Genomic DNA, 25,880 nt, shown 5'->3' with positions numbered 1-25,880 from the left:
CACCACTCGTGGCAGTACTGCCAGCGTTCACAGGGATGGACAGCCTGGACCTTTTCTCCTTCAGCAGGTGAACCTTGGTTATCTTCCAGCAATGTGGTGGATAGGACCTATCCCCATTCCCCACTGAGAAAAACTGTTGTGCATTGTTTAATTCCCCTGAAGAGTAGCCTCTGTGGCATTTTGCCTCCCAGCATGACACTGACCCTCATTTGCTGTTTGCACACTATGATGGGTTCATTGATATGAAACCACTTCTGTCCCTCACAGCCATTAATTCCCACCCTTTCTCCACTGATAGTGATGAGTGAAATTTTTCTACCTTTCTAGGTGTTTTTTTTTTTTTTTTGTCTACAGGGCTTCCCATGATTCCTCAGAGTGTTTCAACCCACCCCAACCTGAAGGTCTCCAGATTCCTTCCTAAAGAGATGCCACTAAAAGGCATGTTTTCCTGTCCTGGTTCTTACTAGCAAGAAGAAAAAGCCACAGACATTGCAAACTCAGTTCAAATCCTGGACTAAAGCATTCAGGATTGGTGCTTCCATTTGAGAACAGCCCTTACAGCAGCAGATAACCATGCTGATTGTAGAGGGAGCCCTGAAAAAGCAGCTTTAACTCACTATTTTTTTTCTGACCACTGTGCACTTTTGTGAAGAACGCACTTCCTACTGCTGCAGGGAGCTGGGAGAGCAGAAATAATAAGATGCTCACCTTGTTAGCCAAGGATTAGGCCCAAGCAGTATATATTTAATTAGACTTTAAAGAGCTTATTTCAATGTTAGGAGATGCAGTTCTTCCCTGTTGCTGCTACTTCAATATAACTGTTTCAGTAAGTGTTCTGTTTATCAAGAGAAAGGAGAGTGTTTTCAGATATTGTGAGTACTCAGTTTTTGTTTGCGTTTAGATTAAGAAGAAGAAAGTTGACCCAAAGCTCTTGTAGAGGTCATCTAATCTGTTTGGTTGAGAAGATCTGTCCTCCCACAGACTCACCTTCGGCACTATAAAGGAATACCTCTTCCTGATGACAAGCTCTCTTTGCAGTGTTACCTCACCCTTGGTCATTCTAGAAGCAACAACTTCTGTTACAAAAATTTAGGAACTACATCAGAAATTAGAGTGCTGTTTGCATAGATTACATCTTTGGACTACTAATTACCACAAGACCAAGGGCATTCACAATGAGCATTAGTGAAGACGACGTGGAGAAGTTTCTTGATGGCAACCCTGCTTTTGCCAAGCAGTACTTTGAGAAGAAACGAAGAACAGAGTCTGAGGATGAAAATGAGTGTGACATCCTTTTTGAGTTGATCCAAGATATGCAAGAAAGCATTAACATGGAGAAAGTTGTTTTCAAGACCTTGAGAAGAATCAGGTCCCTTATTCTTGCTGACCGCTGTAGTCTTTTCATGTACAGGCAGAGAAATGGCACGCCCGAACTGGCAACAAGGCTTTTCAACATCCAAGAGGGAAGCACCCTGGAGGATTGCCTGGTCTCCCCAGATTGTGAGATTGTCTACCCATTGGACATAGGCATTGTGGGCTATGTTGCGCAAACCAAGAAAACCATGAACATCAAGGATGTCGGTGAGGTAGGTTTACCATTTATTCATTCACTCGGTAGAAGAAAGGCTCACATGCTTGCTAGTACAAAGGGGTCAAGAGGTAGCAGGGCATCTCGGTGCTTACACTTCCAGTGTAATAGCTGTGTAAGGGAAACCAAATACCAGTAGCAAGTCTGTAAATTGCTTCCAATTCACTTATGGAGTGAGGTGAAGTTAAGCACTTTAATTACACTAGGTGTTAATGCCCGCAAACAAATGCACTGCCACACCTTGCCTGTCTAATTAAAAAATAAATAAAATTGCATCTAGTCCAGCAGGGTGAGGTACAGTCTGTACTGAACGCACATGGAATTTTCCACACACATTTATTTTCCATGAGTAATTGGAAAAGAGAGAGAAATCCTTTAGAGTGAGTCCAGAAAGGGTTTTCCACCACAAAATATATTTGAAAATGTTTGTTGTCTGATGAAGTTCTGGCCAAGGGCATTTAGAAGGATTTTTATCAACCAGAGGGAGTGGACCTCAGAGCAGGTAGGTTAACTGCAACATGTATACAGGTGATCTTTATCAGAAGCTGCAAGAGACAAACTTTGACCAAAAAACTCCTTCAGCAAACACTGCACACTGCAATACCAGGAGGAATCCAAGGAAATTTAATGTTTTGGTTTTATGCCTTTATGACAATATTTACCCCCCATACTCCTGGATTGAATCACATAAACCTAAATGGTAACAATAACAATCCGCTTGTTTTAATCATAGGTATAAAACTAAAATCCATGTGACCCAAATATGGCATTTGGGATTACTCCACCTATTGTTTGCTAGTTACAAAGAGACCATCTGTTTATCCATCCATTTGTTGCACAATATGAGCATATCCAAATGTTTCAGCAGAAAATTCCTTGTCCTCCACAGAACATACTGAGACATTGATTTGGTTTTGCAACCATTTTTTTGGGGGGGAAAAAAGCATAAGAATGTGACTTAAACTTTTTAAAGCTCTCTGGCTTTAGACATTTCTCCAAGAATATGGAAGGATTTCAGTGCTGTGAGCTAAGTGCTGCACTCCAACTCTAGTGGTTTCAGGCATTGCTATAAGACAACTCCTTTGAAGGAGACCCAGAAACTAAATGCTTGGTCTACCCCAATTGGCAGGGGAGGCCAGCTATTAGGGAAGTATGAGGAGAAGGTGCATTAAGGAGTAATCACTTTCTTTCTGGTGCAGCCTTCTTAATATGATCAGAACTGTGGGGCTTTTTCTAACCCAGTTAGAAGGACTTGTAGCTTACAAGTTATTCAGCTGAGCAGGGAGAAGGTCTTGGGTCAGCAAGATCATTTCTGCACTCCCTATTGGCAAATGATGTTGGTGTCAGTAAGACCCTATACAACCAAGGTGATGGACTGTCTGCCTTCCCCAAACTACCCTTTGTCTGCTTTGTTTTCTTTTAGGGTGGAGGGACAGTAAAATTCACATAAGGAACAACTGGACACGTTCCCTTTGTGCTGCCCCTACAGCATGACCTAGCACTCTCCTAGTGGTTTGAATGGCAATTCCCTCATGGGAGACTCCCTGGACAGCACAGTCCATAGCAATGCTATTTGCACATTGCAACTGCTGCCAAAATGCTCCTGGGGCAAAAGGGGGTGTGTTGTTCTCAGGGGCAGGGGGAGGGTGTCAGGAACCACACACAGCTGGTGCCAGCTGCATCCTCCATTAGGATACCTTCCCAACCATCTACCATCCCATGCACAAAGGCTCAGTAACATGGAAGGGAAGGCCTGGGAGAACATTTTCAAGAGAAACAAGAGGTAGATGGTTTCATGGAGGCTGCAAGCTAGGAGCAGCTTCAGGGCCCAGGCAAAAGCAGAAGAAAAATGAGGGTGAGTGGACTTCCCAGTGACTGTACTAGACAACACCGCTTTATAAACTGTGGCTACACAGTGCTGTGTAACTGACTGTACCCACTTTGCAGAGTTAACAAGAAGTGGGAGGAAAGGATGGAGGCAGTACTATGAAGGGTGTCAGTGATCTGAGAATGGCGAGTGGAGACCCTCTTTGTTCTGACAGAGTTTGACATGTTAAAGCTTATAATTAGTGAGATCTTTGCAAAAAGTGGAAAAGTGCATGTGTTGCAGTCAGAAGCCACAGCCAGTTCTCTTGATACTAGCTTTTATCACCCGTATGTTGTCCAATTTTCTGTCAATTCACTTCTCTTGCTTAATAATTTTTTAAGCAAAACATTCATTAGACAGCTTAATTTGAGAGGTTGTGCTTTAATTTGGTTTTAAGACTACAGACAGTGTGGAAAATGCTTAATTTATAAATTCTCTGTTGAACAGTGTACCCAGTTCAGTCCATTTGTTGATGAGCTCACCGACTACACTACGAAAAGCATCCTTGCGACACCCATCTTGAATGGCAAAGATTTAGTTGCTGTCATTGTGGCTATTAATAAGATGAATGGCCCACACTTCACCAGCTCTGATGAAACAGTAAGTGGTCAGTAGCTCAGTTTCTATCAAGCAGTTGTCACTTTTGCCATGTAACAGAGACTCTCCTACACTAGGGATGTCTGTTTTAGTGAAGCTTCACTGGTGTGAATTTCCCTACAGGGGACTCACAGTCTAACAGAAGAGGATTATTATAAGGATGCTTATCTCAGAAATCTTTCAGGGAAGTTACAGTGGGATAAGCCTCATCTCACACCAGTGTAAAGCAAAGCATTTATCCAGGGGAATTACCATGATGTTGCTAAAGGACTTTTATGAAATCCAGTATACACGAGGCTGCTAATGCATTTTACTCAATCTCATTGTTCCTCTTTTCAGCTCTTTCTGAAGTACCTGAATTTTGCCTCCTTGAACTTGAAAATTTATCACTTGAGTTATCTTCACAATTGCGAGACTCGAAGAGGACAGGTAAGGGTGAAAATGCAGTTTGGGCTGTATCTCAAAATCAAATGAGTGCATTCTTCTAATTTCAAATGTGTAGCTGATCTGCTTCAGAGATTTGTGCCTGAAGAGCAGAAAGAAAAAAGGTGCCCTCATCTGCTTTCAGATACTGCTCCTTCCCCAGAGTCCTTCGTTAATGTCTCTTTCTGCTGCAGTTGGCAAAACTGCAAGAGCTGACGCAGTGGCAGGACTAAGCTGTTTTGTTGAACTGAGGCTATGAAGCACTCTTGGGGCATTTAACCACTTCAGCCAGCAACACCAAGAGATTTCCTTATCTGCTTATTAAATATTGCTATTGAATTTCTTCATCATGCCAGTAAAATGATTCTCATATTCCTGTTCTGTTGCCTCCCTCAGTAGAAGGGTTTTACAGTATTCTGAACTGAAAAATTTCAGCCACCATTCTTTCCCATGACTTGGATTATGAAAGGGCTGTCATATTTATTGGAATGGATGTGAATCCATACAATCACTTCCTACAGCAAACAAGTGGTTGTCATTGAAGAGGGTATGCAACTGTGTCTATGTTTCATGGCAGCCATGCTCTTGCCTCCAGTGAGGGTTCCTGTGGGGGTTAAACTCCTGTTTCAGCAAAATGTATGCAGAATGAAAGTTTAGAAGCTTTGGAGCAGCACTTATACTACTGATTCATTATCTCATGTGCTTTGTCTAATTTTTTCAGAAATAAAAAACATGAACGATGGCCAGTTGATATAGCCATTTAGTAATGCTGAGTAATTCAACTAAAGTAGAACTAGTGAAGGTTTATTCATGTTGAGGGCTTAGCAGTAGGACTGGGCGAGGTAAGGAAGGGTCTAGAAGACTAGGAGGTGGAAGGCACCACCCACAGGGTGCTCTGGTCTGGGACTGAACCCAGGAGCCCTGTGTTCATATATCACTCCTGCGTCAGCAGGTCCCACAGAAAGGGAGGAAAGCTAGAATGAGATGCAAGACACACTACTAATTCTACAATAATTCTGTTGGCAGGCCTTTGGCCATCTAGATATAAAGGTCTGGGCAAGAGTTCATGTGATTGTGTTCAACTTAAAAGTACCAAAGTACAGAGTGAGCAAATGGCATTCTCAAAGGTGGTCTAGGATTTTAATATTGCAAAGACTGGGGGATACTGTAAGTAAAATGGCTTGTGTGAAGACAGTTCAGTCTGCTTGTGCTCAGATACTGTGAAGAGTCTTCTAAGAAGACCATATAACATATCTTGCTCCTTTACATCATTCCATGAACTGGCCATTCTTCAGGTGTTTCTTTCAGTCCTTCTCACTGGGCTTGTGGCTTTCAGCATTACTTATTGCATGCTGTAAAATGCCAAAAATAAGCCACTGCTCATTTTCCTCTAACGGCTTGTATGACAACACCACTATCCTATCTGATGGATGCTCAGAGGCCAGTGACATTGAACATCTCAGACTTTATAAGAGTGGCAGAGTCGTCCCAATTTATGGATTACAGAGACCGATGTACCTCAAATTGTCAAAAATGTCTACGAGTGCCCAGTGAAGAGGTGAGACACATTTATCCTGGTTGTGGCCATGTAACAGTATTTCTTGTTCAAAGCACAGGTCCAGTAAGCTTCAAGTAGCTGCTCTCAGTGCTTCTGAAGCACTGCTCCTCATGTCTTCTGGGCTCTGAAAGCAAAGTACACACATTCAGATACAGGGACACATCACTAACTAAACTAGGCAGTTGTATAGATGACTTCCTTACCATTTCAGAGAAAATTAAGTTCTCTGCTAGGCCCACAAAGACCCTCCTTGTACCACCAGAAATACTTGCCTAATTCAATGCATAACCTCCATTTTTACAAGTGAAAGAGCATAATAACAACAACTTCCTTAAGGGTACCTCTGTGGGGTGCATGGGACAGGGAAAATGATCATGATGTGCGCACAAAGCAGCTGTGCAAAGGCTTTGAGGAAAGTGTTCATTCGGATATTTCCAACTCCAGCCTTTGAAACACTTCTGGTGTTAACTGGTTTTGGATGCAAGATTTTACTTATGGGTATAAAATGTAAGTGGGGCTGTCTCTTTATCTGGCACTACTACTTTTTCGTGCTATATTTGTTAGACTGAACTTTTACATAGCACTCCATGATGACCTAACTGTTCCTCAGAGTGCGTCTCTCCCTAGTAATTCCCAGTGTGAATAAGCAATGCTTCTACATTTTGCAGTATATGTCACTATTACACTTTGCAGGAACTGTAGTATAAAACCCCAATTGTTTCCTTGTTACCCCAAACACATTTGGGAAGTCCAGGTCTCAAGGAGAGGCTATGCTTACATTTGGATTTTATCCTGCAGGTGCTGTTGTGGTCGGCTAATAAGGTTTTTGAGGAACTGACAGACATTGAGAGGCAGTTCCACAAGGCTTTTTACACGGTGAGAGCATACTTGAACTGCGACCGGTACTCAGTAGGTCTTCTGGACATGACAAAGCAGAAGGTGAGTGTTCACATGTGTGTTGTACATATTTCTGCATTGCTGCTATCCACTGGGAGGTGATGTGTGGAGATAAGTTTTACTGGGGCAGACAAAGTGCAAGATAGTTTTGAGTCATTATTCCTGCTTTGGTTGGCATTTTGTTATTCCATTGTGTAAATGAAAAGTCTGGGATAAAGAAAAGAGAGGGAAAAGGAAGAGCTTATCACTGGAATGGGGTTGCTGAAGGAGCCAGAGGCTGGGAAGGGCAAACATGTTTGACCATGGCAATCCTGGTCAAAGCCTGCAACATAAGCACAGCCTCACAAAGTCTGTGGGTATCAGAAGTATAGTGAGATGCCTGTGGAAACCCCCAGCAACAAACCTTCCTCAAAGACTCATCCATGTGCTCATTATCCAGACTTTTAGGTGAAATTTGGCTTCATGAAAATAAGCTGACAGAAGTTAAGTTACTTCTGCAGCTCTGATTTGGTCTGATTGTTTGCGCCTTTGGGAAGCTTTATGTGGGAGTTACACAGCACCCTTGTCACAGGAGCCCTGCTGTATTCCATGGTCAGGCTGATGGAAGCTACCATGAACTTTGTTCTCCACCACTTTGCCAGAGCCTTTATCACACACTGTCTTGTGAAGAGGTATATTAAAAGACCATCAGTGTGCTAAAGGCATTATGATCAGCATTATAGTATAGCCTAAGAAAAACAAAAAGAAAATTTCTTTCACTTTGGCAAGCTAGCTAGTACTAGATCAGCCCTATGGTCACACTCTGAAAAATGAAGAACACATAAAATATTCACATAGCCATTTGTTCTGTGCGTACAGCCTGTGCTGTTCACTGAATGAAGCACCATCCTGTATATAGTTAGTATATGACTATATACAGCCATACAATGCACCTGGTACTTCCTAATTTAGATATACCATTCTGCTGCCTAGTATTGAACTATTCTTGTTATTTCATGCCTTGTTTACACAGTACCAAAACCAGCATAACAGAGCAGTTGTTACTTTGAGGTTCAAGGCAGAATGCACTTTTTTACTCTAAAAATACTTCTTTCATTTTAAAACCAGGAATTTTTTGACCTGTGGCCAGTCCTGCTGGGAGAAGTTCCCCCCTACTCGGGCCCTCGTACTCCGGATGGCAGGGTACGTGAGAACCAAATTTCTTAAACTCTCTCTTGTCTGGCTGGATTGCTTCACCTCTAATTTTAACAGTGCTCTTCTTTTTATTTGTAGGAAATTGTCTTTTACAAGGTCATTGATTATATATTACATGGAAAAGAAGACATTAAAGTCATCCCGTAAGTGCCCAGTTTCTGTATGCTAGGTACTGACACAGAGTGTAGCTAAAACCAGAGTTCCTCATGATTTAAAGACATTCATGAGGAGATATGCAAAAGACCAATAGAAGACTGAGTAAGAGAGCCAGAATGTAAGTTGGTACTTCAACTCACATTTCTGTGGGACAAAGATTTCCTCCAGGACATTGGGATTCTGGCTTACAAGTCAGACTCCAAAAGCCACTGCAACCAATAATTTTTTTCAAAAGTAGGCTGCCTGAAGTTTTGCCACTCTCCTTGTCAGGTTAAGGCATCACTCCTCCTTGGTGCCTTCCGGGTATCAGGGGGTGAGCTCATCCAGATTGCCCTTATCTTGAGGCACCCGCTGTTCCAATCCTGCCCCTCACCCCTCTGCTACCCTCTCATGATACCTTCCATGGTCACTCCTGCTCCCTGTCTGTCTTCCAGCTTCCTTGCTTCTCTCTTATCCTCCAGTCACTGATCCCATCTCAAGGCTACGTCTGGCCTTTCTTCCTCTCTTGACACCACACTGACACTCCCTCTTTCTGAAAACCACACTCTCTTCTTGCCACTGAATTTTTCAGAGGAGCCTTGGGCACCTTGGACAAATCTGTCATAACAGGAGTTTCACCCATTTCTGGTCACACCACTTTGCATTGGTGTAAGTGCTGCAAGAAAGGTCTCTGTTGATTAGGTGCAACAGTGTTCAAAAGTTCAGGCTGGCAGACACTCTTAGGATCTGTCTTTTATCTTTCTCTGTGCTGAAGGTCTGAAACATGGTCCCCACTCCTAGGAACACCTTTTTCTTAAGTCTCTGCAGACTATGATATTTTATGAGGTATTCTGTATTGAATCCTTGAAGGAAAAGTATTTGCTTATGTGAAAAATTTTTGCTTGCACACATGGGTCCTTTAAAAGTAACAGCACTATTTAGTAACTGAGGGTGAAACGTGTAAACCTGGATTGTGCAATCAGTTGGATACATTTCAGCTCCATGATCATTCTTCAGACAAGTATATCCTTAATTTCCCTTATGCCTTTTTCTTTCATTCAGAAATCCTACCCCGGATCACTGGGCACTAGTTACTGGACTGCCAACCTATGTGGCTGAAAGTGGATTTGTAAGTACTTAACTTAGGCTTCATCAAGGCTTTCTGAGATGATGTCATACTAACGCTGCTTTCTCATCAGCTCAGTTTTTTGTTTTGGTATTTAAACTTCTTATTGCCCATATTGTAAAACTTTTTCTTTTGTGTGATCCCCTAGATTTGCAACATTATGAATGCTGCTGCAGATGAGATGTTTGACTTTCAGGTACCGTGAAAACTTCCAGCCCCATCAAGGATTCTACTTTGTTTGCAGACATGTAATTTAGAGTCAACATTAGACATATAAATATTTCTTTACCCTGTAGTTTTGATGTAAAATGGGAGTGCTGATGTATTTAGAAAACACATTAAGTACATGGTGTCTTTCTGCTTGCTATTGCTTCAAGGAAGGTCCTCTAGATGAATCAGGATGGACTATCAAAAATGTTCTCTCCATGCCAATAGTTAACAAAAAGGAAGAAATTGTTGGCGTTGTCACATTTTATAACAGAAAAGATGGGAAACCATTTGACGAACAGGATGAGACCCTCATGGAGGTATAGTTCCTTGCTGCGGCTTAAAGTAGTTCATACAGCTGAGAGAGGTCATTATTGCTCATTGTACACCTGTAAAGCATCACCCAGTGTTTTGCAGCTAAGTTTCTTTCTTGCTAATAGAGGTGTTATGCATCAGCTTGAAAGTTTTGAGATAAACTGTATGAAATACTGGGTTCTTTCAGTCTTGGAAACCCAGCTGTATTCTCATAATTTTGTTTCAGCATTCTTGGATTGGACACCTAGCCATGAACAGCTGCTATGTACTATCATGACCATTCTGACCTGTGTTCACATACATTACAGCTGGCTCACACTGGCTGGTCAGGTCCCTTGAGAAATTACATAAAAATTGTGTAGCTGAGATACAAAGGGTGGCCAGCTATTGAATCTACAAAGAGAAGCTGTAATTAAAGACCTTGCTGCTCAGAAATGCTCCTATACTAGATTCAATCCAGTATAGGCATTCAGCTCTTAGCATCTCTTATCAATCAGAATGTTTCCTGAAATAGATTTTTCTTAGCAAATAAAAAGACTGTGAAAAAAAAAAAAATCAGTTTGAATTGGCCACTGGACAGCAAACAAGTTGAGAACAAACACAGGGTGTGAGTAAACATATGTGAAAGGTGATGAGACCTCCTTGCTCTCCCTTGATACAAGGGTTCCTGACAGACTGTCACCATTGTGACACCAGCCTTTGCACAGGCATGGAGACACTTGCAACAACACAGAAATAGCTTTCCGTATGCTGAACTGGACAGAGGGTCCTCAAACCTCCACAGCATGGATACTCTGGAGATCTAAGCAGATTCAACAGCTGGCGAGTTGCTCTGCCGAGGAGCAAGTAGCAGTTGGGAGCAAACACAGTGTTGCTCATTGCTAGACTTGTGGCCAAAGTGGAGCTAGTGTTCCTCTAAAAATGTATCATGAGGTGTTATATTTCTGTGTCTTTGAGGAACAGATGTTTTGGTTATTTCACCATTTCCTTCTTTTCCCCTCACCAAGTCCTTGACACAGTTCCTAGGCTGGTCTGTACTCAACACAGACACATATGATAAGATGAACAAGCTGGAGAACCGGAAGGACATTGCTCAGGATATGGTGCTCTACCATGTGAAATGTGACAAGGATGAAATCCAGGAAATTCTGGTAATGCCTCACTATGTGCAGCACACTCCCAAATGTACTAGCCTGGCCTGTGACTTACAGCACAGACACAGGTCTCTCATCCCACAGAAATGCTTCCAGCACCTGGGGCCTCAGTTACTGCATAGCAATGGAGCAAGTCTGTTTTGACTCTGCAGTCTGCCCTCCACCTCAGCATGATATCATACTCTGTCCTTCCTAATTTCCTCAGCAAAGCCAGCCCTGGAGGTGTGCTCATGGAAGTGCTACTCAGGGCATGGCTGTAGGGGTGGAAGAGGAGCTGATTTATTCTCCAAAACCTCCTTAGTGCAGAGAATGTGGACTTAGAGGACCCAGCTGGATCACTGGCTCTAGGGGGACATTTGCAAGTGGGGAAAACATGAACCAAAATCAAGGAGAGGGAGAATATTTTTACCAGGAAGAATGTGTTGAAAGACCAGAAATAGAAGTAAGGTCCAGTAAGAAAACACAATTTGCATATGACAGCTGCCCTAGGTTGCCCCAAAGCTGCACAGTGCAAAGTCCAGTGCAGTTCAGCCATCAGTTTAACACATTCATGTTCTTTGCAGCCAACACGAGAAAAGCTGGGGAAGGAGCCAAGTGAATGTGAGGAAGAGGAGCTGGCAAGCATCTTGGTAAGAGCATTGTACCACTGGAATGGACAGCCCTGGCAAACAAATATTGCCTGGGTGGAAGCAGGGGAGAGTTTCCAGTGTTGGCACACTGGTACACATTGGCTGGGCACCTGGTGAAGGGTGAAGGCAAACATATCCTGCCCTCCTCTGCCATGTGAATTTGAGGTTATTATTATCAGGTGGCAGCAAACACTTTCCCCAGCTCCCAGCGACTGCCTGTTCTCTGCCACTTTATCTCAAGAGGTTCAAAGTCCATCTGAAAAGACATCAGCCACCTTGACTTGCCACTCATTTTGTTCTCCAGAGTAAATATGGAGGCCCGTAAGTCTTCCCCTGTAAGACCTGTCAAGTTTGGAGTCTCTAAACTATGCCAAATCAACAAGAAAAGTGCTTAACATAAACCAAGAAATGTTTCTTGCCATTGACAAAAAATGACCTCCCTCTTCCCCCACTAATGGGGTTATCATGAAAAGCTGCATTTCAGTCTGTGTGTTATATTCTAAAAGGAACAGTTGCCAGCAGTATCAGACTGTTAAATTTTTATTAAGCAAAACCTATTCCAGGTGTTTCTAGGGACAGCATAAGTAACACAGTAACAAGCCATTCCACTACTCTTACAGAAAGAAGAACTCCCAGGGCCCACGAAATTCGAAATCTATGAGTTCAGGTTCTCCGATTTTGACTGCACTGAGCTAGAACTGGTGAAGTGTGGCATACAGATGTACTATGAGCTCGGCGTGGTGAAAAAGTTCCAGATCCCACAGGAGGTAGGAGCTGGTAACATCCTGGGAGTCCCATCTTGGATGGCCAGCAGACTCACCAAATGGCTGAGGTCTCCGTGTGTGCCATGCACAGCTCATGGAGCAGCCAGAGGTCTGGGTTCATGGGGGCTTGCAGGGACAGGGGCATGCATCCTGAGCCCCCTCACCCCACTGACGGCAGAGAACCCCCTCTCAAAGACCCTGGTCGCTACATGCGGGTTTGGAGCATGAAGCTGGCCTCTTCTGCTCTGCACTGTCTGCTACAGGTATGAATTTGCTACTGGGTCTATATAAATGGGGGCTACGCCATGCAAAAATATTGCTTGTAATTGCTGTGTCTAATGCCACTGACAGCTGCAGTGTAAAAGCACGGTTTCCAGGCACAACACGGGGCAGTGTATACTTGTGTACATGTTTCGTTGACTACAGTATGTTCCCTATAGGTTTCAGCCAACATAGACTGAAACCCACACTGGTAGGTCCCTCTGCTTTTCTTTCCCGTACAAACACGGATGTGCCTTCATTTGGTGCAGTTGGTACCAACTTCCTGACTGTTGGCAACAGGACTGGTGTGACCCTGTGGGAATAATGACCCCATAGCCCGTGATGTGCAAGTTCACGGCTTCTGCCACAGTTCAAGCCCCTGTAGGACTTGTGAAACTGGCTTTTCAGCAGCTCTGCTGCTCCCCAAAGCATTTCTCAGCACATCATGTGAGGTTTATTTCCATCTAGTGGGATCTGGGCGTAACTGCAGGAAAGGTTTTCACCCTGGAAAGGCAGTCCCTGGGAAGTAGGAGTGAAGTGGAGGGCTCTGAATGGGAATTACTTCTGTGCTTCTTACTTATAGTACATCACTGTCAAAAAATACTCAACATACCTACTTTGGATCAACTAATGCCAGTTGTGAAAAGCAGTCATTCTTTGTTGCTACTCTGAACAGTTGAGATTTTAAAAAACAAATATTCACCCATTAATTATTTGCTCTCTAATGAGAAAACCTATATAGCTACAAGAGGAAGTATACGTGGATAAGTAGAATGCAGAAGGAAAAAAGAGTTTGTTGTTTAATGCCCTATATTGTAATTGTTTAGGTGATATAAACACCACCCTTCTCTACATCTATGGAGCCATATCTCCTGAAGAGACATATAAGTATTAGTAAATCACAAGACATGAGAGGGACAAATCTTACAAGTGGCAACATAGAGAAACACAGAAATTCAATAAATTCACAAACAGTAGGGTGAAATCTCTTTTCCTATAGACATTGCTGTTTCTTTTTTGCCCCACAGGCATCTCTGTGATTTTATTTTTCTTTATAAAAAAATGATATATATATATAAGAAAGCCCAGAGCTGTATTTTAGTGCCCCTTTAGCTCTTCACTAGGCTTTACTCTAACAACACCGTCAGTGAAGCCTGATGACATTACAGCTTCTAATTCCTTTCTGGGGCCACCTTTGTAGAGCTGGTCTGAAACTCATCCATTGCTTCTGTCAGTGTTCCTTATTGCAAGAGCAACGGGCAGCAGCTTCATCACACAAACTAACATCCTCTTTCCCAATTTTCAGGTTCTGGTAAGGTTTGTGTACTCCGTCAGCAAAGGCTACCGGAAGATAACTTATCACAACTGGCGCCATGGCTTCAACGTTGCGCAGACCATGTTCACACTCCTGATGGTAAGGCAACACCACCCTGGTTAATGCTGTGGCAAGGCTTTATTTACAGGAGGTCTTCTGTTGCACCCTGGAGATTTGCAGGGCTCCCTTTGAATCCTGGTGTAGGATAAGAGTTTGTCACTCCTAGCACAGGTCCTGCTAAAGGAGGTCTCCATTTGCCTTAAATAACAGTCTTTGCATTACACTTAAAGCCCTGGCCAGTACCGCCCAGTAAATGGAGTGCTTCAATTCTCATAGGTGCAGATTTGTCTGGTGTTGAATAGCCTCCAGGTTAAATCCTTCTGCAGGGAGAGGAGAGAGACTACAGACTTCCCTTTCTCCAATAGTTTCTGACAGTAAGAGCCAGACTGGATTTAGCTAACTGGGATGGAGACAACCTCGTGCTTTCCATTTCCAGGCAGGACAGGCACAGGTGTAAGTCTATCCCTAGTGTGAATGTGGCAAGTGCCATTTCTCACTGGCTTTCAGGGCGACAGATGCCTCAACAACAAAAATAGGTGTCAGTTTGCTGCTCCACACCAGGGATGGACCAGCACCAGGACCCAGGGCAGAAGGTATGGCCCACACAGCTGGCAGCAGAATTACACCTACCACCCTGGACAATCCTCTGGGCAATTCAGCTTGGAGACCTCATTGCCCAGAAAGATGCAGAGTCCCTTTGCAAAGTATTTTGTGTCCAGTGACTGGAGGGGTGCTTATGAAGACCTGAGTGCCCCTAGGGCCAACATCACAGGTGGACATCGAACACATATGCATGACACACATACGTACCTGAGTCTGAAACATTTCGTTTCCAGTTGCTTCTCCATTTTAACCTAAGTGTATTGTGTGTTGCATTTAGCTTCACAAGTATTTTCAGTTCTCCTGGACTATTTCAGTGAGGAGATCCCCAGCACAGAGCAGTCATAACTCAGTACCTTTTCCTGTAAGAGATACTAACAGATAACCTGCAAATTCTCACCCTCCAGACTGGCAAACTGAAGCGTTACTACACAGACCTCGAAGCCCTTGCAATGGTAACTGCTGCTCTGTGCCATGATATTGACCACAGGGGAACCAACAACCTTTACCAAATGAAGTAAGCACTTTCCTACCATTTCAAACCATTTCCTGTTGCTCCCCCATGGAGTGGGATCAGGTTGTGATCACACCAAACTCCAGTATCGCTCTGTTTTATACACAGGGGTAACAACCTTCTTTTGCAAATAACCTTGCTTTGCAGCTTGCTACAGCACTTGTGTTTCTGCTTTGGCCACTGGGGAAACTGAAATTTTGCAGTGCTCTCTGGGGCTTTCTTTATCTCCTAGTATACCTCCTTTGGTTAAAGCAACACTCTACAGTACCATTACAGGGTGGAACAGGTGCAGCACAGGTGTTTAGTAGCCTGAGCATCATAGGAGACTCAGGATGCCACCAGGAACATCCTGGACATAAGAAACCTACTTTTTGTTGGAAGGTATCTATGGGGAAAGCACCATGGTACTGCCCTCACCATCTGCAGAAACAAATCACCTGTGAGGGTGCTGCTCTCAGTAGGTAGTTACTAGCTATAGAAAAACTGTTGCATGATTTCATGACCAGTCAAGCCTCAGTTTCTCACTTAAAGTAGTGTTAGATCACAGCTCTTCTGCAATGCTTGCTAGCTATACTTGCTGTTTTCTGGAGCTTTGGAAAAATGTCAGTAAAGCTGGCTGGTGTTTTGGATACAAGAGGGTCTTGCTTTTCAGCTAGGAAAGTGTTCAACAACTGCTGTTTTTTTCTGTTCCTATTACTAGATACCAGCATGTAGTTATTCAGAAATTAAACAAGCTTACTATGCTTAGTAATAACAGTCCAGCCATAAACAACATTTTGGGTGAAATTTGTAGTGGGCAGACTGTTTTTATACAGTGTCCAAATAGTTTTAAGGAGTGTCACAAAAGTCTTTTACTAGACTGAAGTCATCAGCTGTTAAAAATATTGCTCTTAAGCCTTGTGTGTGTGACAAAATTAAATATAATATGGGACACTTCTTTTTATTTTTAAGTGCTACACTAACATCTTTAATTTTTTCTTTATGCAACCAGATCTCAAAATCCTTTAGCTAAACTTCATGGATCCTCAATTTTAGAGAGACATCACTTGGAATTTGGAAAATTCTTGCTCTCTGAAGAGGTTGGTAATGAACTGTAATGTAAGGACATGAATAATTTACTTTCAGGGAAGTTTTTCAGCAACAACAGAGCTGTCACAAGACCTTTCTCTGGTTTGGATATCTGAGGAACTACAGCTGCCTCACTCCCCAAGTACTCTATGCTGACCTAGGACCAATACACATAGGATTCCTAAATGCATTACTTGGTTTCTTCAGAAGCCATATCATTATCCCTGCAGAAATAAGTTAAATACAGGATTGTCTCTGACAGGCCCTCTGACAGGGCCAAGGCTGACACACTCTCCCAGCTGACTTTTTCTGTCAGGTAAATTCTCACTGGGGACAAGGGGCAGGGTTTGGGCACATGCTATGTAATAAGCTTCAGGACACTGACCCTGTTCAATGAACAAAAGGGGAGTCTAGGCATCAACATATGGTGAATGGGGCTCACAATCCTTACACCTTAGGGGAGCAAGCTGTAGTTATTAAAAAAAAATAAAAAATAGTGAGCACATTTGAGAAAGGGAAATGGCCAGGAACTCACAACAACACAGTGCTTGGATTTTGTAGCTCCCTTTACTTTGCTTTTCAGTCGCTGAATATATGTCAGAACCTCAACCGCAGACAGCATGAGCATGTGATTCACCTGATGGAAATTGCTATTATAGCAACAGACCTGGCACTCTACTTCAAGTAAGTCCGTCACCTACACTGTGTGTGAAGGGCAGAATGAAGCTGGTATTTTACAAAGGCAAAACTTGATGTTTTGCTCTGAGACCCTCCCCCATGCAGCAATCCTTTTCACAGACACTGGCTCTGGGATGCTGCCTTTAATACTGACATCAGAGCTGGTGGGGAGAACTTAAATTGTTCAAAAGAATTTTGAACATTTACTCATTAGATCACATACGTGACTTTTTAACTCTTTATTTCCAACAAGGCAGTGCTGTATGATCCTCTAACGGAAAGGGGTTTTACCTAGCACTTCAGCACTAAAAATACCCGTAAATGGTGAATGGCCTGGCCAGGACTACATTAACTTCTCTGGGAGAGCAGTACAACCCAAACAGCAATTGATCCATTGTAGGTGAATATCCAGTTCATAATCTGTTTCACACCCAAAAGCCAAAAATGCCAAACATCTTCAAGCAGCATGTGCTGACATTCTGGAACATAAGGCTGGAATCCAACAACATACGACTTCCTAATTAGCAAGGAGTATTCAAAATGTGCTTTCAAAATACAAAGCCGAGACCAGAGACTGCTTTTGTCTTTTGCACTGAAGAATGATTATGCAAAATATTAACAGTCCATAAAAAAGGAATGTGAGGGAGGGTGCAGTACTCAGTCCTCTTACTCTGGAGGTAGGGTGCCTGTATGAGAGCAAATATCACCGCTTCCTTATCAGGTCAGAACAAGGTGGTCTTTGCCCTCCTTGGTCCATGGTCTGCAAGAGAAGGCTTGTTGAGATCAGACCCATGCAAAATGATACAGACAGAACACGTACACAAGTTTCTTTGTGGATCTGTCCTAAATGTCTTCTCTTGAAGCATCAGATTTTTCCAGATTTCATGCCACTCAAAACATGGGTGTGTTGTGTATAACCTCCTCCCCAGAATTTGCTACATATATTTAGGTATATAAATAAGCTTAACAGGGTCAGACTAAGTATATAATGTGAGGTAGCTTTACAAATACTCCAGCCAGCTCAAAGTTTCTGCAGTTTTCTTAACATTCAGGGAAAAGCCTTCTTTTGCTGCCAACAAAGGTGGAAGCATTTCTCAGGCAACATAACTTGCAGTGGCTCACACTTTCAAGTTCCTGCTCATGTCTCACCACTATACTTATTTTTAAGGCACTTACAATAGTTTCCCCTGCTTAAAAGAAGTGGGTGATGGTGCTTGTTTTTGTTGGGGGCTTCCCTGAGGACCTAAATGCCAGGACAGCAACTACTGGAAAGCCTTCTGAAAGGGTTATCAATACCAGGATTGGCCACCTGCTTTTAACACATTTATTTCCTTGTTTTGAAGTTTTAACTTTTTTTTTTTTTTCCCCTCAAAGAAAGAGAACAATATTTCAAAAGATTGTTGATGAGTCCAAGACGTACGATAGTGTGACTGCCTGGACTGAATATCTGTCTCTGGAGACAACAAAGAAAGAGGTTGTCATGTGAGTAATCAGCTCTGGAAAGGTTAGGGAAGTGGTCACCTGGTGAGAGCTCCAGAACACACCTTGCACTGCACTTAATGCAAAATCAGCATGTGGTACATTACTGTCCACTCAAATCTGATCTTCTGGAAAAGCAGGGAAAAAACAGGGAAAAAAGCTTAAAGTGGTTTTTCATCCAGATAAGTGACTGGTTTTGGGGTGTCGTTCTGGTCATATACTCCTAACGAGATGCAGGATCCCTTCTGGTGATATACTCCCATCAGACCACCCTGTAGGCCACAAGCAGGGGCAGGCTGCAATTACAGACCTACAGGAATCCAATCCATTATTTGTTCTTCCCAGTGGCAACCAATCTGAGTTCCACAATGCTGTTGTGACTGGACAGACACTTTGTAGGACACTGTTCACTGGCGGTGAAGTGCACCCACAACCTCACTACAGTCTGCACTGCTACACCTCCATGAGGGAGCCAAAGATGTTACTCCAAAGTCAAGAAGTTCATCCCAGTAATGACTAAAGCAGCAAACATCCTAGTGTCGGAAGCACGGAGTTCCCTAGTATAAACCCATTTTAATCAAGAGAGCAATCCTTGATGAGTATCCCAGTCAGTGCCAAGGCTGTTGTTTTCTTTACCTATCACTTCAGCAGGGTCTGGGGGAGACTTGGCACAGTACTGGGGCATGAGCATCCTGAGCCTGCAAGAGGTAGGGTGGAGGCTGTAGAGAAGAACCTAATTTCTTCCTTGTTTTTAGGGCCATGATGATGACTGCCTGTGATTTGTCAGCAATCACAAAGCCTTGGGAAGTCCAGAGTAAGGTCAGGTGCTTGATAAATTGTTAGATTTCTCTAGCTTGTACTTCAAAGTAATGCAATTTCCTAAGCTACCTAGAAGCTGAAGCAAAATCTCCTACCAAAACTACCAAAAGGACTTTAGAATAACTATGGTTCTGATGGATAAAAGGATCTTTAAGATTGTAGTTGTGAATTCTGTAGAAAACTCATGTTTACAGAGAAAGAAAATAAAAGTAAAAAACACAGGTATTTAGCTTCTTGGGTTACAGTGAGGTTTTTCACATGTAACATATGAGTTGTGGGGGTTTTTTTCTACAGCAGTATCTGTTGTTTGCTCAGTTGCTTGATTTCCTTTAGGAGTTCCTTCCTGGACTGTACTTGAGCAATTGCTAAGTAAGAAACATTAACATTTAAAAGAGCATAAAAGAAATAAAACCCACCTTCCTGTTCAGCATGGAGAAAGGACTGAGAAAATCGTAATAGGCAGCCACAACTGTGACCGAGAGACAAATCCCTGAGGGGTTCACATTGGAAATGCTTTTTAATAGATGAGCAGTGCATTAATGAGCACCAGTGCAATAGGGTTGTTGAGCTGTCAGTACATGGGTGCAATCCCATTGCCACTGCTGCTCTTCCCAGGAGAAAGGCTGGGGCTGGATTTGGACACGAAGTGACAGAGGGGCTAGAAGTGAGATTTGCTTCATGCTGGATTTCTAAAGTACATCCTGTTATAATGTTGAAGTCAGTGCTAACTTTTCTTTTTCCCTCCTTGGCAATGTAGGTAGCTCTCCTGGTAGCAGCTGAGTTCTGGGAGCAAGGAGACTTAGAAATAAGTGTCCTTCAGCAACAGCCTATTGTAAGTACCATGCGAGAGTCTGACGGTTCAGAGTCTCAGCAGAGACTTACTACAAGCAATGCTGCTCTCAGAGTTCTGTGAGTCTTCCTGAAATCACCATGACTACCAAAATCCATCGGAAAAGTGGGTACTCAGCTAGGGAAGACCCTCTGTGACAGAACCTCTTGTCCAGCTCTCCATGTAGTTACATGGGTACCACTGGCTGTGAATCAGCAAGGAGTGACTCTTTCCCTGGATGCTTTGTGCTGGTCTCTTGCAGACAAAAAGAAAATGAAATACATACATGGTAGAGGAAAGTAGAGTTTCTAATAAAGAGAAAAACTACAGAAACAAACTTCATTGAGTCCAGAAATTATTTCTGGTAAATGGAAGTGTGTTAAAGCAATGTTTCTTAACGTATTTTTTCTGCTGTAATAACAAATGCTTAAATTTGGCATTGAAAGAGCCAAGAGTCATTCCTTGATGTGGCCTCCACCTGTGTGGTTTGGGTTTTCTTTAAGTAGACTTTTATACACACCCTCTACCCACAGAGGCATCACAAATTATACAGTAAGAAACAAGGTCTTATAAAAATGTAATTTCATGTTCAGTTATGTTTTAGAGAATTGAAAACCTCTTCAGCACTTCATAAGATGAACCTTCTCTCAGGTATCTAGTTGAGAGGCACAAGGGAAAAACTCTGTCCTCCTCCCTGTCCATAGATAGACATTGAAAGAGCCGTGTAAAATTTCTGCTAAAATGGCAGAGGAAATGAGCTCACTTCACTTCTCTGCAGCAGAGGAAGAGGGCTGTGATGGACAGCCTTTATGGGCAGCATGGCAGAACTGCCAGGCTGATACAACAAGGCAGTTTTGGGGAGAAAGTAAAGGTGTATTTTTCAATGAAGTGTTCTCATAAATCATGTTGAACCTGTGTCCTCCCACAGCCCATGATGGACCGGAGGAAAGCTGCTGAGCTTCCAAAGCTTCAAGTGGGTTTCATCGACTTTGTGTGCACATTTGTCTATAAGGTAAGCAAAGCACAGCCTTGCACACCCTATCCTTCTCAACATGGGTTCAAATCCCAGGTGAGTGAGTCCTGGTGCAGCAATACCACCCATGGGGAAAGGGACAGATAGAGGACACAACAGCTGACCCTTTCTGGGGCATTGCGACATGGTTCCTCTTTGTGCTGTTAATGCTTCCCCTGCATGAGCCAGCCTGGGAGGTGAGGTGTCAGGGTCCATCCTGGGGTATGATGGATGAGCACTGCCTTTGCACTGTGTTGCACTGATGGGTGTGTTTTGGTTAGGAATTTTCCCGTTTCCACGAGGAAATTCAGCCTATGCTTGATGGGCTGCTGAACAACAGAAACGAGTGGAAGACCCGTGCTGATGAGTATGATGCAAAAATGAAAGCTCTGGAGGAAGAGAAGAAAAAAGAGCAGGAGAAGATGGCTGCAAAGAAAGGTCAGAAACATTACTTAACTTTTCATTCCTAAACTATACTTCGTTTTTCATTCTTAACTCAAAAACATACTTATGTGTTACTGTCCCAGATCTGCAGCGAGCTTTGCTGACATGGCAGTCAGATGCCCAGAACAAGTTTCCTCAATCTTGCTTCACTGGCAAGGTTCAAGATACCTTGTTTTCAAACCTGACACCATCACAGGCTGTCAAAAAGGCCACCTGCTTAAATGCCCAGGAGTTAGTGCCTGAGAAACTAGTGAGACTACATTCAGCATGAGCACCCATGCAACTGGGGACAGCAGAAAGTCCTTTGCAGTATACCTAAGTCCCTGGAAAAGAGCAGGGAGTCATCCCTTTGTACACAGGGACTGTGGTCAATGCGCTATCCCACAGGTCGTGAAGCAAAAGGAGTTAAAAGCTAACATACTCCTAGGGAAAACACTTGAGGAATTACAGTTCATCCCATTTCTAGCCCAGATTAAGTATTACCTAGAAGCAAGCAGCAGTAGTAGTACCCAGTAGCAATTTATTTTGGCTATAAGTTTTTCTTCTTCTGTGGGTCCAGCACTGAAATCCGTCAGCTTCAGTTCGCGTTGGGTGAAAGCTTGTTTGATAGCCTGAGGATCTGTTTGACTCTTAGAAAGGTGGAAGCAGAAGGCCCTCCTGGCCTCTCTCAAGTGTCTGAGCAAACATCTGTCAGAACTTGGTGCCTCCACTCCACAGAGGCTCCACAGATCTGAAGTCCACTTTTGTTCCAAACTGGATCAAAATCCCAACAGTCCATGGGGTGGACATTCCTCAAATGACACAGCGTAGAAATTATTAGAGTTGTCTAGATGCTTTATCTCAGTTTATTTCATAGTAATTAACTTAAAATAACAAAAAGTATGTGCTTTAGCTATGATTTGGAAAATTTCTGAAAATTATTTCCTGACTAAATAATTGGTGTTTAAATGAGGAAGGTTTCTGCTAACTGAAATACTCTTTCCAAGCAGCCTTACATGTATGATTACTTTGCACAGCAGACAGCTCTAGATATAGGCACTATAGGTATGACCTACATTGATCACTAGATAACCTAAAAGTGCTAAAAAACTCATGTAATGACTGAGAAGGACATTTATGGCTGTACCTCTAATTCTGTGTTTCTTTTTATATGGCAGATGGAATAACCTGTAATGGAGGAACAGCTCCAGCTTCCAAAACCTGTAGCATACTTTAGATCTATTATCAATGCAATACATGCCACCCGAAATGAGAATGCCCATGCTTTTTAAAAAAAAAAAAAATATCATGGCATACAAATACATTCCTGATTGGACTGTTCTGCTACTTTAATTAGGCTTATGACCAACCAGGGAAGGGCTAGATCTCGTTTGCCTTAATTGCATCTCTTCCTGATGGTGAGGAGCCAGTTCTGTCCTGTCTCTTGCTCCATTTAATGCACCTGATGTCAGATGGCATATGGCAAGTCAGAACAACATTTGGCCCAATAAATCAGGTTGCATGACTATGGAAGAGCATTTCTTCTGCACTGAAACACTTCTTACCCCAAAGCTGATGGGGCCAGTTGAATTCATATCCTGCTCCATACAACCCCATGTGATTGACATTGTATGCAACCATAGCCCACAGAGTAGGAAAACTGAAGAAGAGCCAAATTTATAATATCTAAGCCTGTATCTGATAGGATATCAGAAATAAATCTGGGGGTTGGCATAAAGCATGAAAACTGACCATAGCAAACCTTTGAACTGCTCTAAAAAGTTACGATTCTATGTAAATCCAAGAAGCACTCACAGAGATAATAGTTCTGCACTCAATTCAAGAAGTTGGATAGGTTGCTACTCTAAAGCATGGAGCCATTCGTGCAACACCCAGTAGCTGCCATCTTCATGAGCAGGACCCACACTGTGTGCTAACCGAGGCTTCACTCAGTAAAACATGTTTGTAAGAAGACAGTGTTATCATTACCCATTACTGTTCCAGTTATGGTTACCCAAGCAACCTGAATCATGGCATCTTCTAAATTTGTTCTGTTTTGCCTCGTAATGCCAACGTTATTTAATGCAGTCCTTTTCCAACCAGTACCAATGCTCCTTCCTTTCCTCCTCCTGTTCTGAGATGTCTGTTTTTTAGATTCCCCTCCAGACTTTGAAAGACTGATGACTTGTACTCTTTTATTTCGGATAAAAGTTAGTTTTCATGTTTATTCATGTAACCATATTAGAACATTCAATTACATTCTTGTAGCAGTAGAGACACCCTTCTCTGCTCCTCTCTCTCTCTCTTTTTTTTTTTTTTTTAAAGTGTTTGGAGATCTGTTTTGCTGGGGATTTTCTTCTTCTTCTTCTTCTTCTTCTTCTTCTTCTTCTTCTTCTTCTTCTTCTTCTTCTTCTTCTTCTTCTTCTTCTTCTTCTTCTTCTTCTTCTTCTTCTTCTTCTTTTCTTCTTCTTCTTCTTCTTCTTTTCTTCTTCTTCTTCTCTTCTTCTTCTTCTTCTCTTCTTCTTCTTCTTCTTCTTCTTCTTCTATTATTCCTGCTACCTTCAGTGCTTTTACCCTTCAGTATCTTGTTTTGCATTACAAAAATACTGCAAGTAAAAAGAAAACTAGAGCTGTGGTTGTACCTGGTGATCATTTATTCATGTCTCAGTGTAGTAAGCAAGATGTAATTCTCTGTCACTATGGAGCAATTCTGTGAGAAGCAAGTTGCCTTTCAGGAAAATACAGAAACCTGTCCACTTGCATGAAAGTTAAGTATGCCACTAGTAATGACTTCATGCTATGTAAGAGTCTTTCATCATACAGGATACAAAGTCAAGCAAGTAATTTTTTTCAGTGGGAAAAATGCCACAAGGTTATCGTATTTTCTTGTGGGGGCTTTAACCTCCCGGGTATCTGCTGGGATCACAACACAACAGGGAGGGAATAATCCAGGAGCTTCCTGGAATGTGTGGAGGATAACTTCCTCACACAGGTGGTGAGTGAGCCAACCAGGGATGGTGCCCTCCTGGACCTGCTTCTTGTGAACAGGGAAGAGCTTGTGGGGGAGGTAAAGGTTGGAGGCCATCTAGGGTGCAGTGATCATGAGATGATTGAGTTTTCATTCCTTGGAGAAACAAAGAGAGGGGTTACTAAAACTGCCACCTTAGACTTTCGGAGGGCAAACTTTGACCTGTTCAAAAGACTGATTAACAAAATCCCTTGGGAGGCTGCCTTGAAGGATATGGGAGTCCAGGAAGGCTGGACATACTTCAAGAGCGAAGTCTTAAAGGCACAGGAGCAGGCTGTTCCTGTGTGCTGAAAACCAAGTAGGTGGGGAAGGAGACCGGCCTGGCTAAACAGGGACCTTTGGCTGGATCTCAAGAACAAAAGGAGAATCTATGACCTTTGGAAGAGGGGCCAGGTCTCTCATGAAGATGATAAAGATGTAGTGAAGCTATGCAGGGAGAGCATTAGGAGAGCCAAGGCACAGCTAGAGCTCAACTTGGCTACAGCTGTTAAAGATAATAAAAATTGTTTCTATAAATTCATTAACAGCAAAAGGAGGATTAGGGAAAATCTCCCTCCTTTATTGGATGCAGAGGGAAACATAGTAACTAAGGATGAGGAAAAGGCTGAGGTGCTCAACACCTACTTTGCCTCAGTCTTTAGCAGTGGAACTGGCTGTTCCTGGACACCCAGCCTCATGAGCTGGCAGATGGGGAGGGGAAGCAGAATGAGGTCAGCACAATTAAAGAGGAAGTGGTCAGTGACCTGCTACACCGCTTGAATGCACACAAGTCTGTGGGACTGGATGGGTTACACCCAAGGGTGCTGAAAGAGTTGGCAGATGTGCTCACCAAGCCGCTTTCCATGATTTACCTGAAGTCATGGCTAACTGGGGAGGTCCCATTGGACTGGAGGGTGGCAAATGTGACACCCATCTACAAGAGAGGCAGAAAGGAGGATCCAGGAAACTACAGACCTGTCAGTCTGACCTTGGTGCCAGGGAAGGTCATGGAGCAGATCATCTTGAGTGCCATTACAAGTCATATAATGGACGACAGGGATCAGGCCTAGTCAGCATGGGTTTATGAAAGGCAGGTCCTGCCTGACAAACCTGATGTCCTTCTATGACAAGATGACCCGACTATTGGACGAAGGAAAAGCTGTGTATATTGTCTATCTGGATTTTTGAAAAGCGTTTGACACAGTTCCCCATAGAATTCTCATAGAAAAACTGGCTGTTCATGGCCTGGATGAGCGTACGGTCTGCTGGATCAAGCACTGGCTGGATGGACGGTCCCAGAGAGTGGTGGTCAATGGAGTTAAATCCAGCTGGTGGCCAGTCACAAGTGGTGTTCCTCAGGG

At 43.0% G+C, this 25,880-nt stretch overlaps 1 protein-coding gene across 3 annotated transcripts; it reads left to right on the top strand.

Annotated features, from left to right (window-relative positions):
• On the top strand, window positions 1-24,147 carry PDE6B (phosphodiesterase 6B). 3 transcript variants are annotated; one of them, XM_074812102.1, is made up of 23 exons: window positions 1-67; window positions 902-1,586; window positions 3,903-4,055; window positions 4,392-4,481; window positions 6,832-6,972; window positions 8,038-8,112; window positions 8,203-8,267; window positions 9,322-9,388; window positions 9,534-9,581; window positions 9,763-9,912; window positions 10,915-11,058; window positions 11,625-11,690; window positions 12,311-12,457; window positions 14,022-14,129; window positions 15,098-15,207; window positions 16,196-16,283; window positions 16,856-16,956; window positions 18,325-18,432; window positions 19,185-19,248; window positions 20,006-20,080; window positions 21,006-21,089; window positions 21,371-21,527; window positions 22,691-24,147. In XM_074812102.1, exons 2-23 carry the CDS (start codon window positions 1,176-1,178, stop codon window positions 22,747-22,749), a joined length of 2,511 nt encoding a protein of 836 aa, XP_074668203.1. In that variant the 5' UTR covers window positions 1-67; window positions 902-1,175; the 3' UTR covers window positions 22,750-24,147. The 3 variants fall into 3 exon arrangements, with proteins under 3 accessions (XP_074668203.1, XP_074668202.1, XP_074668204.1); XM_074812101.1 differs by lacking the exon at window positions 1-67 and having other exon boundaries at window positions 684-1,586; XM_074812103.1 differs by lacking the exons at window positions 1-67; window positions 902-1,586 and having other exon boundaries at window positions 3,918-4,062.
• The last annotated feature ends 1,733 nt before the right edge of the window (window positions 24,148-25,880 follow it).

Source organism: Strix aluco, chromosome Z, assembly GCF_031877795.1.
Source record: "Strix aluco isolate bStrAlu1 chromosome Z, bStrAlu1.hap1, whole genome shotgun sequence".
NCBI lineage: Eukaryota > Metazoa > Chordata > Aves > Strigiformes > Strigidae > Strix > Strix aluco.
Note: the sequence above shows the minus strand (reverse complement) of the source record. Positions and strands in the feature narration are given on the sequence as shown.

Coding starts and splice junctions, on each gene's coding strand:
- PDE6B (XM_074812102.1), top strand. CDS start 1,176: ATGAGCATTAGTGAAGACGACGTGGAGAAGTTTCTTGATGGCAACCCT. Junction 19,249..20,005: donor CTTGGGAAGTCCAGAGTAAG/GTCAGGTGCTTG, acceptor TTGGCAATGTAG/GTAGCTCTCCTGGTAGCAGC. Junction 20,081..21,005: donor TCCTTCAGCAACAGCCTATT/GTAAGTACCATG, acceptor GTCCTCCCACAG/CCCATGATGGACCGGAGGAA.